The 13490-nt window shown below is 40.3% G+C and overlaps 3 protein-coding genes across 5 annotated transcripts in view; 1 reads left to right on the top strand and 2 right to left on the bottom strand.

The window, feature by feature from the left end:
• Positions 1 to 285, bottom strand: part of tec (tec protein tyrosine kinase) — a 22579-nt gene extending 22294 nt beyond the window's left edge. The window contains exon 1 of the mRNA XM_044183938.1: positions 72 to 285. The gene's annotated coding sequence lies outside the window, so the exon portion shown is untranslated. The remainder of the gene's footprint in view (positions 1 to 71) is intronic.
• The window catches only part of LOC122870258 (low affinity immunoglobulin gamma Fc region receptor III-like), a 1099642-nt gene that overhangs the window by 139737 nt on the left and 946415 nt on the right, over positions 1 to 13490 (bottom strand). The gene's annotated exons all lie outside the window — the stretch shown is intronic.
• Positions 1 to 13490, top strand: part of txk (TXK tyrosine kinase) — a 25681-nt gene extending 12191 nt beyond the window's left edge. For 2 of the 3 annotated variants that reach the window (XM_044184007.1, XM_044184006.1), the window contains 15 exons: positions 4020 to 4071; positions 5654 to 5735; positions 5831 to 5962; positions 6041 to 6105; positions 6727 to 6786; positions 7014 to 7068; positions 7653 to 7732; positions 7852 to 7976; positions 8070 to 8144; positions 9714 to 9885; positions 10035 to 10251; positions 10644 to 10757; positions 11232 to 11379; positions 12028 to 12185; positions 13299 to 13490. In XM_044184007.1, the coding sequence (XP_044039942.1) occupies positions 4020 to 4071; positions 5654 to 5735; positions 5831 to 5962; positions 6041 to 6105; positions 6727 to 6786; positions 7014 to 7068; positions 7653 to 7732; positions 7852 to 7976; positions 8070 to 8144; positions 9714 to 9885; positions 10035 to 10251; positions 10644 to 10757; positions 11232 to 11379; positions 12028 to 12185; positions 13299 to 13370 (1607 nt within the window). In that variant the 3' untranslated portion in view covers positions 13371 to 13490. The remainder of the gene's footprint in view (positions 1 to 4019; positions 4072 to 5653; positions 5736 to 5830; positions 5963 to 6040; positions 6106 to 6726; positions 6787 to 7013; positions 7069 to 7652; positions 7733 to 7851; positions 7977 to 8069; positions 8145 to 9713; positions 9886 to 10034; positions 10252 to 10643; positions 10758 to 11231; positions 11380 to 12027; positions 12186 to 13298) is intronic. The other variant, XM_044184008.1, reaches the window with a different exon arrangement.

Raw genomic sequence — 13490 nt, 5'->3', positions numbered from 1 at the left:
ACACCTTTCTGCAAAGTAGCACCTCTGATCTGCCGAGCACAAAGAAACAGTTAAAGTGAAGTTTCACTTACGTTTTGCTCGCTGGCACAAAGGGCCGGTTACCCGGACGGGGATTAAGTCTAAAGTGGCCTTTTTAAAGTCAAGCAGGCTCCATGAGAAATGCTCTGGCATGAAGGTAGTCCATGTTTGTGTCTGTCGAAACGTAAGAATCAGTTTTTCTTAAAAATAAATCTCTGAAAGTCTTTGAACAGCCAGGCTACAGCCATGCTAACCGCTCTGAGAGACTGCACTCAGGCACTTAGCTAAATGCTAAATGCTAGCAAAAGCAGATGTTTGTGCAGAGCTATGACTCAGAGACAGAGGACACACATTATTACACACTCATGTTTTGCGAATAAACGTCCACGTCCACAAAAAAAGACACTTCTTATACCTCCAGAACCTGCCTGAGAATCATCACGTTTTTAAGTGTACTTCAGTATTAAAGTAATCCAGTGATAGTTGTCTGTACATCCATGGGTACGCTGCAAAAAGGAACTGCTGATAGCTTATTCGGCATACTAATTTGCCAAAATGTAAACAAATATAGCCTAAAAAAAAGGAGGCTGCACTGAATCCATAGCAACATCACCTGTTTACATCCCCCAAAAGCCCCCCAAATAAGTTGCAACAGTCATTTTATTGTCCACCTTGATGATCAATAAATCAATAGGCAGTCGAAATTCAGCGATCACAAGTAATGTACCAGGAATGTGTGCTTCTGTTTACAAGACAAACCTGCATTTATTTTTATGGAGACTTTTTTTGTTTTATAGACGCCATTTTTTCATTGTAAAGCGACTTCGTAATGTCGTACACTGTAGGCTTATTGATACTGATCAATACTGAGCAGCATTTGTATTGCGGCTGGTCGAGGCGGAGATCATTTTAATTATGTTTAAACGTCTAAAAAGGATGTTTAACCTGCAAAAACCCTAATTGAGTCCTAAAAACCTTATTTTACTGTGTGAATGTTTCACCATGTTTTTAATTTAAATGTTCAACAAATGAGTGTCTATATCTCAAAAAAAAAGACAGAATAAAACACGTCGGCACTAGAATTATGAAAAAGACAATTCCCACCAGATTTTTCACAAGAAAATTAAACTTTAAGGACTAAATTCTTGTCTAAAATGACCTGATGAGATGGAGGGTTTTTTTTTTTTCACAGAACAATTCTTCATACACTGTATGTTTTGTATGAAAAATAACGTGCAAAATCAGCTGTCAGATAAGAATGAGAATCAGAAATACTTTATTGATCCCCGAAGGGAAACTCTGTGTTACAGCAGCTCGCCTTTACGTCAGTGCACACAGGAGAAAGTACTAGAAAACGATATGATACACTATAAAACAGGTCAGAAATAAATTAAGTATCAGGTCGGTATAAGTAGTAAGATAAACTAAGTGTGAAGTACCAAGTGATGATGATAATACAGTATAATAATACAATGTAATAAAATAAGTAATAAGCAGAGGTGCATGTACTGTCGAGAGTAATATATAATATCAATAACAATAAATAGGAAAAACTAACATGGGAAAACTAATATTGCACAGCAGTATTAACACAGAATATTGCACATTATTTCAAGTATTGCAGAGATGTTAATGATCAATGTCCAGTTTAGTGAGTCGGGTCATACAGACTGACACTTAGAGGGAGGAGTTAAAGAGTCTGATGGCCACAGGCAGGAATGACTTCCTGTGGTGCTCTGTGGTGCATTGTGGGGGGATGAGTCTTCCGCTGAAGGTGCTCCTTTGTTTGACCAGCGTGTCATGGAGCGGGTGGGAGACGCTGTCCAAGATGGCGTGTAGTTTACCCAGCATCCTCCTCTCTGACACCACCGCCAGAGAGTCCAGCTCCACCCCCACAATGTAGTCTAATAAATGTAGTGAAGTAGAAGTATACAGTCGCATAAAATGGAAATAATCAAGTACAAGTACCTTAAAATTGTACTTAAGTAGATATATTTAGTTACTTTCCGCTCCTGGAATCTCATCCAAACGAAACTCTTGTATAAAAGAGTCTTGTTGGATACTGGATCAGTGTTATGATGGAAGATGCAGTAAAGATATATGAAGCTATATAATATCGTCATTTATCCAAAAAACCCAAGTTTTCACTCTGCCTGTGGAGGAAGGAGCTTCTCGGTTTGCCTTAAAAAAAAAAAAAAAAAAAGCACCAGAGAAAGCGCGCTGATGGGATGTTGGTTCACCACAAACCGCCAGAAGAGTTCATCACTCCTCATGGCATCGACTCGTGGTGACGGGACGCTAACAGAGAAATCCTACATCTGCTTTTATTTTGGCAGCAACCTTTTTAAAATCGCATGACAAATCATCGGTTTGCATATGTGTGTGTTTTTTTTCTTCAAACTCAGACACACACACACACACGAAGAGAAACAGGAAGACATGTTGCACACACACACACACACACACACACACACACGTATATAACGCAAACGTTGAGAAAATGACCCACGCACAGCTGTGTGTTAGTTCTGTAGAAAAGGAAACTACACTTCCTGACAAAGACCTCCTACTCAAAACCACAAACAGAGAGTTCACCTAAAACAAAACTGAGAAACAATAAGAGACTGAGAGAGATGTACTGTAAGACTGCTCACCCGCCCACTGTTTGAGTGGTTGGTCTATTTGCCTGTCAATCAACGTATCGATAGCCCCGGCTCTAATGAGCAAAATGAGCTATCACGCTTGGTTGTGACCCGTCTTTGCATGTTGTTATGGCGACGTGAGCATCAAAGTTTGGTTGCGTCTCCTTAATGGGGGGGGGAAGAGGCTGAAAAGTTGTTATTTATTAGTTATGATGCTTTAGTGACACCTTATTTATTTATTTAGAGTAGATTTTTGTTGTTGCACTTCATCAATGTGTTGTTTATCGGTTATGAGGCCGCTGTAAGATCGTAATTCCTGTCGGTTTCACCAACAGCCTCACAGATTACACTGGTTTCTATAATGAGCTCTCATTATCGTCATTTCTAGGCGAACCCAAATTCTACATGTTTATATCATAAATCTCACGGAAATGTGCGATCAATCCATATTTGAAGCTAATAAGAGACTTTTAAAAAGGTGTTTGGCCCGTGAAGGTATCATGTGAAGTGATAATGTTTGGATAAAGAAAGAAAAGTAAGAGAAAGGCGAAAGTTTGACATCATTAGTTGAGTTATATATTTTCATTTTTGTGATTTTATTTTAGTCTTTTCCCCACTAAATTGTTTGTAAAATATCAGAAATAACAACAAAGAGCTGATGTAATTATTAAAGGGTTGGTTCACCATCCAAACTCCTTTAAAAACCAAGTATCGCTCTTTATTCGAGGCACGTTTAGGAATGTGAAATTTCAGGCAGGAACTTCAGACGTGATCTGAGAATCCCAGCAGATAAAACCAAAACTACCTGTACGACGAGATCGCACCGTTACGCCTAAAACATTTGTGCTTGGGTGAATATAGGTGACGTCAGATCACATTATCATCACAAGCCACCTGAATACTGACGAACATCTGTAGGGAAATAGAGTCGACAGCATCAAAGTCATACTTTTCCAATCATAATCATTAATGTGCCTGTTCTTCAAATTCTGATATTTTTGACGAACACGAAGGCAGCATAGGATAAGTACATATCACACGGTAAAGTCAGAAATGTGAGTAAATTATCCATTAGTTCATATTAGTAATATGTATTTATTTTTTACTTATTTGACCTTTTTGTTTAAGCAGCAAAGCCGCAGTGAGTTGAAAAATCTAATTTCAGGAGTGTCCTGGCCAAGAAGCAGCAACAAGTAAACAAATGAAAAAAACAGATATATACTGTATATCAGGATTAACAATTAAACATTGTCAAACAACCAGTTTAACTGCTGAACCTGTAGCAGCAAAGCAGACACCCCCCATGTGATTACACTAACGGTGTTTATAACATCTTTAACTCTGCTCTTCTTCCTCCAGATCACTCCATCCACTCAGTCTTCTGCTGCTGCTGCTGTGCCGTACAGACCAGGTAAAGTCTGCGCGTCCAACATCACTTATATTTCCTAAATGTAATTTTTTTTTAAACAGCTATTAAATTATTTCACCTCATTTTAATGATAAAAAAGGACAACGCCAGTGTGATTTTAGAGTTTATTCTTTAGTTGTTAATGTTCATCCACTAAACATAACACATGTTCACCTTTTCTAATATAATTCACTAGGTTATCAGCATAGAAATGGAGTTGAACCAATCAAAGTTAGTGACTCCCTGAACAAAACTTTGAGCTAACATTAACGCAAAAAACAATTTGGTGTGAATTCAAATGCACATTGAGGGTAATGTCATTACTCAGTAAGGCTGCGCTTGCTTTGAGGTTAATGCTAGCGTCAGCATGCTAACATGCTCACAATGACAGTGCTGACGTTTAGTGAGTTTAATGTTTACCATGTTCACCATCTTAGTTTAGCATGTTAGCATGCTAACATTTGCTAATTAGCACTAAACACAAAGTACAGCTGAGGCTGATGGGAATGTCATTAGTTTTGTAGGTATTTAGCCATAAACCAAAGTACTGGACAAATGAAAGTTCTGACCTGATGACAGCGCTAGAGGAAACGTTAAGGGATTACCAATGTTTGTAATCCATCTAATACTGTAGATGTTGAGATATTTCATTGGAGAAGTGAAAACTTTGACCTGCTGGTTCCTGCTAGAGGGAAAGTCATTAAGATTCATCCTCTGGGGACCATGAATGTCTGTCCAACATTGCTATCCCTAAAGCCAAACTGCTAGCATTGCTAAAAATGTATTAATTAAGCTGCTACGTGTTTCTATATTCTGTATTTATCCTCATGATCTCAAATCTGTGTCATGTAAACATAAATAAGACATATTTTAGAGACACTGAATGCAATCATTCGCAATAACAATCAATAAACAATTTAGATAATCACCCAGCTGACGGTTAACATCTAGCTAATCCGGCCCAGTTCTGGAGGGAAATCTGCTAGATCGTTTTACTTCACCAAACAGGAAGGGGCGCTGTTGTTCATGATTGGTGTGTGTTTACTGTCATCATGTTGTTTGTTTTCTGGGTTCAGATCTGCTAAACCTGCATTAATTATCTTTTTTGGCCACTTGGGGGCCAGTGGAAAACAAGCCGTGAGCACATCATTAACACATTGTCTTATAAAGGTGATATGGCTGACTTTGTTAGCAAATAGTTGCTTATTTACACATCCAGAACTATCCAACCGGCAGGCAGACCAGCAGTGCCACCCTGCTAGCATGGCTAAAAAAAAAACCAAAGCAAACATTTTATGCATTTAGATGGACTAGATGGAAAAGAAACCAATAGCTACCTTTTAAAGGAAGGAAATTAGAGTAAATATTCATGGATTTTTGGAAAATGGTCACCACTAATGTAATGTTTAAGCTGTTTGAAGACATTGGTTTTGTCCTTTTTTTAAAAGCTGAGAATCTCTTGTGTGGCAATTTTGGTCTGGTAACCCAAAAACATTTTTAGGCTGGATGTGTGTACCTGCTAAACAGATGCAGATGAAAAACTAATATATATTTGCAAATCTATTTATTGATCGGTTGATTTCAGGGAGATCAGCACCCGCATGGAGCTGGAGGGAAGCACCTCCCTGTGTTTCCAGAGCAGGCGATACCCAGGGCACGCCTGCCGGGTGAGACAGAGTGTGTGTGTGTGTGTGTGTGTGTGTGTGTGTGTGTGTGTTATACGTTTTCATCTGTTAATTTCTTTTCTCTCCGTCTCTCTCAGGTCGACAGGTCGAGGAAGAGGCTCCCCCTCCCTCCTCCTGAAAACGGGGATGGTGAAGGCGAGGGGTTGCTAAGTGTCGTCGCCATGTATGACTTCACCGCCAAGGAGGACACTGACCTCACACTCAAACAGGTACTCACACACACACACACATAGACGCACACACACCAAGCAGTAGATGTGTGATGATGCAGTGTGTTGGGTCCACAGGGGGAGGAGTACATCATCCTCCACAAACAAGACCAGCTGTGGTGGAGAGCGCAGGATAAACATGGGTACGTCAAATTAAAACTACTACAAATCTTTTGGAAGAGTTTCTAAATGATGTATTTTCTGTTACTAAACATACTGTACAACCCAAAGGTTTGTTTTTATCTTTTAAAAACGTTGGTGATCCTCTGACTTTTTCATCTAGCGCCATCATCAAGGTCAAAATTTTAACTCCAACACTTTAGTTTAGGACCAAATACCTGCAAAACTTATGACATTCCCATCAGTCTCAGAGGTACTTTGTGTTTAGTGCTAATTAACAAATGTTAGCATGCTAACACGCTAAACTAAGATGGTGAAAATGGTAAACGTTATACCTGTTTAACACCGCAGGTTTCCGAAGCTGTTCAACCATCTAACTAGCAGTTCTGGTGAAGCATACTGGCAGCTTTGTTTGTCTGGTTAGCATGGAGGCTTACCAACGTTAGCACATTATAATGTTAGCACCAGCACTGCTGTGGCTGAGTACAGCAGAGGCTGACAAAGTTGAGCTTAAATTGATGAAAGTTGAGCAAAGTTTTACAGTGTAGAGTTGAGCCTGACAGGCTGAGTCTGAAAATGTTCTAAAATGGCTGCTGTTAGACCCTGCAGGTTGTTCATGTTGCTTTTCTACTTGTTTCTATCAGGAATAAAGGCTTCATCCCCAGTAACTACGTGACAGAGAAAAACAGAATTGAGGCAAACTCGTGAGTCTTATATTTTTTCTTGTTTGTTTGTTTGACATTCCAGTTTCCACAAAGAGAGGCAGCAACTGGGTTGTTTAGCTCTCTTTTTTTTAGCTATTATCCCACTGTAAAGCAAAACCTTTATTGTTTTTTCTTATTATTAAACTGCAGTAACATTGGAATTATATAAAATATGATCAAAAGGCAACAATTAAACTATTAATCATGTTTTGTTTTTCTTCCTGGAGGTGGTACTGCAAGAACATCACCAGGACAGAAGCTGAGCAGCTGCTGAGACAGGAGGTATCTACCTGTCGGTCTACCTGTCTCTCTGTTTCAGTATCTGTCTGTTTATATGTACACGCAGGGGCTTAGCTATCTGAAACGAACAGTGATACACACCTCTTTTTATATTTGCTGTGATTAGTTGATCTACAGAAACATAATCAGCAATTATTTTGATAATCGTTGCAGTCATTTTTCTAGCAAAAATGCCAAACGTTCCCTAGATCCAGATTCTTAAATGCGACGATTCACTGCTTTTCTTTGTCTTATGTGATGGTAAACTGAATATCTTATGGTTTTGGACTGTTAGTCGGGCAAAACAAGCAATATAAAGATATCACCTTGGGCTCTGGAAACTTGTGATGGGCACTTTTCACTGTTTTCTGACATTTTGTAGACTAAACTAATAATAGATAATACAAACATAAGAAAATAATGGACAGATTAATTGATAATGAAAATAACCATTAGTTGGAGTGTTAAAGTGTCTCTGAGATGTCTGTTTCTTCCTTTACTTTTCATCATTGCAACTGGTGGGAGCTTCGTTGAGTGTTTTATTTTATTTTTACGGTCAAGTGAAAGTATTTCTGGTTGTTTTCCAGGACAAGGAGGGTGGTTTTGTGGTGCGGGAGTCCAGTCAGAAGGGAGTCTACACCGTCTCTGTCTATACCAAAACATTAAGGTGATTCACATTACAGCATGTAAAAGTCCTAGACACAACAGACACACCAATAATTCACATATATTCAATAAATCTTTACTTGTAAACTGAACGTTTTGTTTTTGTGTTCATGCCTGCAGTGCTAATGGGGATATTAGGCATTACCAGATCAAAATAACTGACACCGGACAGTTCTTCTTGGCTGAAAAACACACCTTCAACTCCATACCTGATGTCATACACTACCATGAACACAACGCAGCAGGTACATACACTCACACTTTGTGTGCATGCTACATTTGAGACAACAGTGCTACATATAATGCGCCATTTGATATGGTTTGGTTTGTGTGTGTAGGTCTTGTCACCAGGTTGCGTTATGCAGTGGGGCCAATGGGAAGGTGTGTACCCGCCACATCAGGATTCAGTTCAGGTAAATAAATAAATTCACACAAACATTTACTCAAAGCTGCTCTATGTATCATTTCACATTAATGAATTAGTAATACCTTTGTTAAATTTGAACTAGGTGAAACATATGTCTTGAATTAATTTGTATTATTCACACCAGTTTATTGTGGCACAAGGATGGAATGTCCCTTGTCTCCCTTGTTGTTTGTAGTTGCTCTTAAACGCCTTGCAATTAAACTTTGTACTGAAGTTTAATGGAGTGTTGAAAGCTGGAGATTAGCATAAAGTGTCTTTTATATGCAGACGATCTCTTGCTTTATATCTCAGATCCTGTGGGCTCTTTCCCTTTCTTTTTGGTCTGGGTTTGCCTTGTAGGAAGTAGATGCACGCAGGGTCCGCTCCACTGACTACAGTTCAGTTCAGTTTAACTCATTTGCACTGTTATTTTCAGTAATTCTAGGAGCTAAAAGTATAGCGCGAAGAACCAGCCTTTGAATGGTTACAGAAATTATTGTAACCATCCATCTGAGTAGTAAAGTGCAACTGAAACAGGCTAGTACTTAACCCAGTCAAAGTCGAAGTTCAGAAAGTGTATGACAGAGGAGTCCACAGCTATTCCGATCCAGAGTTCCCTTGATGCCCTCGCCATTACTGTGGCAAATCATACTGCCACTATCTCGACAATGGAAATGGCTTTGATCACACAGCTAAAGAAAGAGGCTGTTGCACTTTGAGCTAACATGGAGGACTTGGTGTCTTGATCACAAAAACCTGCAAGTTGTCAGATTACCGGAAGGTTTGTAAGGTAACAATCTGAAGCAGTTTATGTGCGAGCTGCTTGTGGAAGTACTCTGGGATTTCCGCTAGAACTTGACTGCATTCGCCGCAGCCTGTGTCCCAGCGACCACGTCCCATGCTGGTGCACTTTCATCGATATATTGAGAAGGAGCTGGGTCTCCTGTGGAAAAGGGAGCACCGGGATGCTTCATTGAAAGGGTGCAAGATTAGATTCTATGACGATTTCAGCACCTCAGTGGCCAAAAAATTAGCAGCCTTCACCAATGTGGAAGCTAAGCTCTGGAAGCAGGGAGTTTGATTTGGTATGTTGAACCCTGTTACGATGAATGATCTCCCATCTGCTATAATGTAAACACAAAACATGTGCATGTGAACCATGGGGGCAAAATGTACATCCAGGAATCAATAAGTAGAACTAACTAGTAACCAGTTGTTGATACCCATCCCCAGTTTCAACTGCATTACCATGTGATCATAACACCATTTGACAAAAGTGCAAGCATGTTTCAAGTTTACAAGTGATTTTGATATCATACTGAAATTAGTGGAAACTAACACCTTGAAGGTAGAAAACACCAATTTAAAACACAGAAGTACTGAAACATATGATGTGTAATAAATGAGCTAAATCATGCTAAACCACCACAATGGTCCTGTAAACAAAAGGGCTTTGAGATGAGCTCTAACTTGTGTTTCTCTTTCTTATGTTTGTACTAAATCTCCCTTCCTCTTTTCTGTCCATTCGCCTTCCTTCCTCCCTTCTTCCTGTCTCTCTCTCGTTCCCTCCCTGCAGAGAAGTGGGAGATCGACCCCAGCGAGTTGACCTTCATGAAGGAGCTGGGCAGCGGTCAGTTCGGCCTGGTGAGGCTCGGCAAGTGGAGGGCTCAGCAGAGAGTGGCCATCAAGGCCATCAGAGAGGGAGCCATGTACGAGGAGGACTTCATCGAGGAGGCCAAGGTCATGATGTAAGGAGGGGGGAGAGGATGAAGAGATAATGGAGGATCAAGACAAGATGTAGACAGAGAAAAAAGAGGGAACAGAGAAAACTGTTTTGGCAACTTCCTTGTTGTCAACATAGGGAAGTGAAACTGTGTCCATTTGTTGTCTCTCCCAGGAGGCTGTGCCACCCTAAACTGGTGCAGCTGTACGGGGTTTGCTTGCAGCAGCGCCCCCTGCTGATCGTGGCCGAGTTCATGGAGAACGGCTGCCTGCTGAACTTCCTGCGGCAGAAGGGCAGGGCTCTGAAGGAGGCGTGGCTTCTGTCCATGTGCCAGGACGTCTGTGAGGGGATGGAGTACCTGGAAGCACATAGTTTCATCCACAGAGACCTGGTGAGTCACTGTGTGTGTGTGTGGTTTGTTGTGCCATTTAAAAATGAAACTAGTGACTTCAAAACACAAGGGATGATGGGATAAGGGATAACAATGCAGCTGACTGGTGTTGAGCTGTTTCTTCATGTGCACTTCAAGTACTGTTATGGTGAAAGTAAAGTTTTAGCCAATTAATTGCAAATGGTCAGCGGTGGAAGAAGATGCAGTGGAGTGCAAGCATATAGTTGCATAAAATGTACCTGGAATTTGTACTCAAGTACAGTATTTGAGTAAATGTACTTAGTCTGACTTTGAAGCAACAGCTGGTGGCTGCTCTTCTCACGCAGCTTAGTGGGCAAAATGGTTCAGGTGCACATTTGTCAGAGGTTTCTGTTTGTTTTTCTCTGATCCAGGCAGCCAGGAACTGTCTGGTTAATGAGCACAATGTGGTGAAGGTCAGCGACTTTGGAATGACCAGGTACGGCTGCCACTTTATTTCAAGTTTTAAAGGAAAAGCTCTACATTTGGTGAGTTAGATGAGAAGATCGATAGCACTCTTATCTGTATGGTAAATACGAAGCAGCAGCCAGTTAGCTTAGCTTAGCATAAAGACCGGAAACAGTGGGAAACAGCTAGCCTGGCTCTGTCCAAAAGTAACTAAATCTGCCCGTCAACACCTCTAAAGCTCAATAATTAAAATGTTACATCTCGTTTTTGTGTAAATATGACAATTTCTCCATTTTGCGGGAAGTCATTGAAATAGTCTGTAAAACTTTTTTTATAATAAAAATTAAAAAGCTGTATTTTATTACCTTTTGACAGATCCAGGTACAGATCCTTTGTGCTAAGCTAACTGGCTGTAGCCGAGTTATCAATCTTCTAAAATAAACTCTCCACCAGGGAGCGAATAAGTGTATTTCCCAAAATGTTGAACTATTTCTTTAAGGAAACTAAACTACTGAAACTCATATTCTCATGTCAAACACTGTATTGTGTTTCAGCTGTTCTACAGTTGTTGTCATGTTTGCAGGTACGTTCTAGACAACCAGTACACCAGTTCTAGTGGGGCCAAGTTCCCAGTGAAGTGGTCTCCTCCTGAAGTTCTCCACTACAGTAAATACAGCAGCAAGTCTGACGTCTGGTCGTTTGGTGAGAAACCGCAGACTCACTTCACCGCTCGCTCTTATTAGTACTGAAAGTAGTGGAAATGCTATTACCAGCAATTCTGGTAGCAGTAGTAATAATAGCAGTAGGTGTTACGACACCCTCTATCCTTGGACCCTTAGCTATAGTTGGGTTTGATCAACACAGGGTTTTTATAATACTTAAAAATTATATTCATTAATTATGTCCCTGCTGGGTTCGTAACTGCCTATTCATCACGTTTTAACTGTTGTAGGTATAATAGTGAGAATTCAAATCAGAAAAAACTTAAAACTGAAAGTTACAAGCATAAATGCATTAAAATACACAAACAGAAAGTAAAGCAGCTAAGAGATCTGTTTTAGTTCTTAAATATTAAGTTATTTGTAACTTTTAGGACTTGAAAGTGTTGAAACCTGAGCAGATTCGTATGCATTCTGAGTCGGTAATGGCGTCAGTATGCTTTAAATTAAATTAAAGTGCTTGTCGGATGCTTCGTACAAGAAGTTAAGAAAAACCATTTTCACACCAGTGAGTAAACACCTGGATATGTACTTTTGTTTGTTGTTTTCCAGCTATTGTCAAAGTAACATAATCTAGAAGTAGTAGTAACAGCAGTAGTAGTATTAGGCTTACGTATGTGTGTGTGTGCAGGTGTGGTCATGTGGGAGATCTACTCGGAGGGTCGGACTCCGTTTGAAAAAAGCACCAACTTGGATGTGGTTACTGACATCACCAGAGGAGTCCGGCTGTACCGACCGTACCGCGCCTCGCAGTCGCTCTACGCCATCATGTACCGCTGCTGGCACGAGGTACTGATCTACTGGTTCATCCATTCATTCAGTGGTTTTGTTTCAGGGGTGGAACAGAAACTAAATATACTTAAACTTAAGTTTTCCCACTTTGACAAAACTTTGTCATCACAAGGTTTTTTGGTGCTTCTGAAGCTTTCAGCCACATTTTCGCCTTTTTGGGCAGTTTGTAGTGAAGGGGGGGTGGTATGACATGCATCCTTGGCTAGAATCGAACCGAGGACGAATTTTGGTCACGCTCCCAAAAAAAGTTGACTGATTAAACTTGAGCGAAAAATGTGTTCATACCCTGGGACTTTACGGCCCAGTCACAGCAGAAAGTGGCACAGCGAAGCTCGGTGGCAACTCGCAGGGCTAGTTGGTGAGCTGATGTAGCTGGCAAGCTAACCGCTCACTCGCTAGCCAGCCAGTCTTTGCGCTAGTCAGTCTTAGCTTCTGGAGATTCTCTCTATACTGTTCTGTTTACTTCCCCCTGGCATTTTGTGCACCATTTTGTTCAATAAAAAAAAGTTATTGAAGAGAGAAAATAAGCTAAAGAGCTTGCTAACGGTCAGTTAGCTTAGCTTGGTTGCCAACAGTACAATAAGTTCACAGAGTTTATTCAAAAGACGTAATTGTTCCATCAGCCCCGTGTCTGTCTGCAAACCAATCCTCTTTTGTGGAAGAGGTTTTTTTACTCCAACAGAGGAGGTTCAATAAAAGTGACAGCTAATAAGCTTCTATAGCTTCCTCCATTTTGGGCTCTCCGTCCCCTCAAATTTCACCAAAGTTGAACTCGACCTAAAAAAAAAAATAGCGTGGATTTAGCTAGTTGCACTTTCTCTCTGAACACACGTTGAGGAAGGCCATGAGTTGTGGCTGAAAGTTCCTGAAACAGACTTTTGTCAAACGTTGAACCTTAAAGCTCAAGTTTTCTCACCGTAACAGAAACAGAGTTCACCCAGTTAAAGTTTTTATGCCGACATAACACCAACGCAGTTTAATGAAATGTTATTTCTGAATGCAGCATGTTGACTTTACATTACGAGGAAATAAACAGGTTGGAAGTTGGGTTCAAACTCTTCTGTTCTTCTTCTTCTCATCCACTCTTCTTCTTCTTCGGTGGTGGTGTAGAGGTCTCAGGGTCGGCCGTCTTTCTCAGAGCTACTGGAGGAAATCAGAAAACTGGCAGAAAATCCAGATTAACACACAATATGTTGCTGATTTTCTGTTTTGTTTTGTTTTTTGCTGTTATCATGAATGTAAAGACTGTATTTTGTCATTGTAAATAACTATTTTTTCATTAAAACCTTTTCAGAAAACTTT

Source organism: Siniperca chuatsi, linkage group LG22 (genome assembly GCF_020085105.1).
Source record: "Siniperca chuatsi isolate FFG_IHB_CAS linkage group LG22, ASM2008510v1, whole genome shotgun sequence".
Taxonomy (NCBI): Eukaryota; Metazoa; Chordata; class Actinopteri; order Centrarchiformes; family Sinipercidae; genus Siniperca; species Siniperca chuatsi.
Note: the sequence above shows the minus strand (reverse complement) of the source record. Positions and strands in the feature narration are given on the sequence as shown.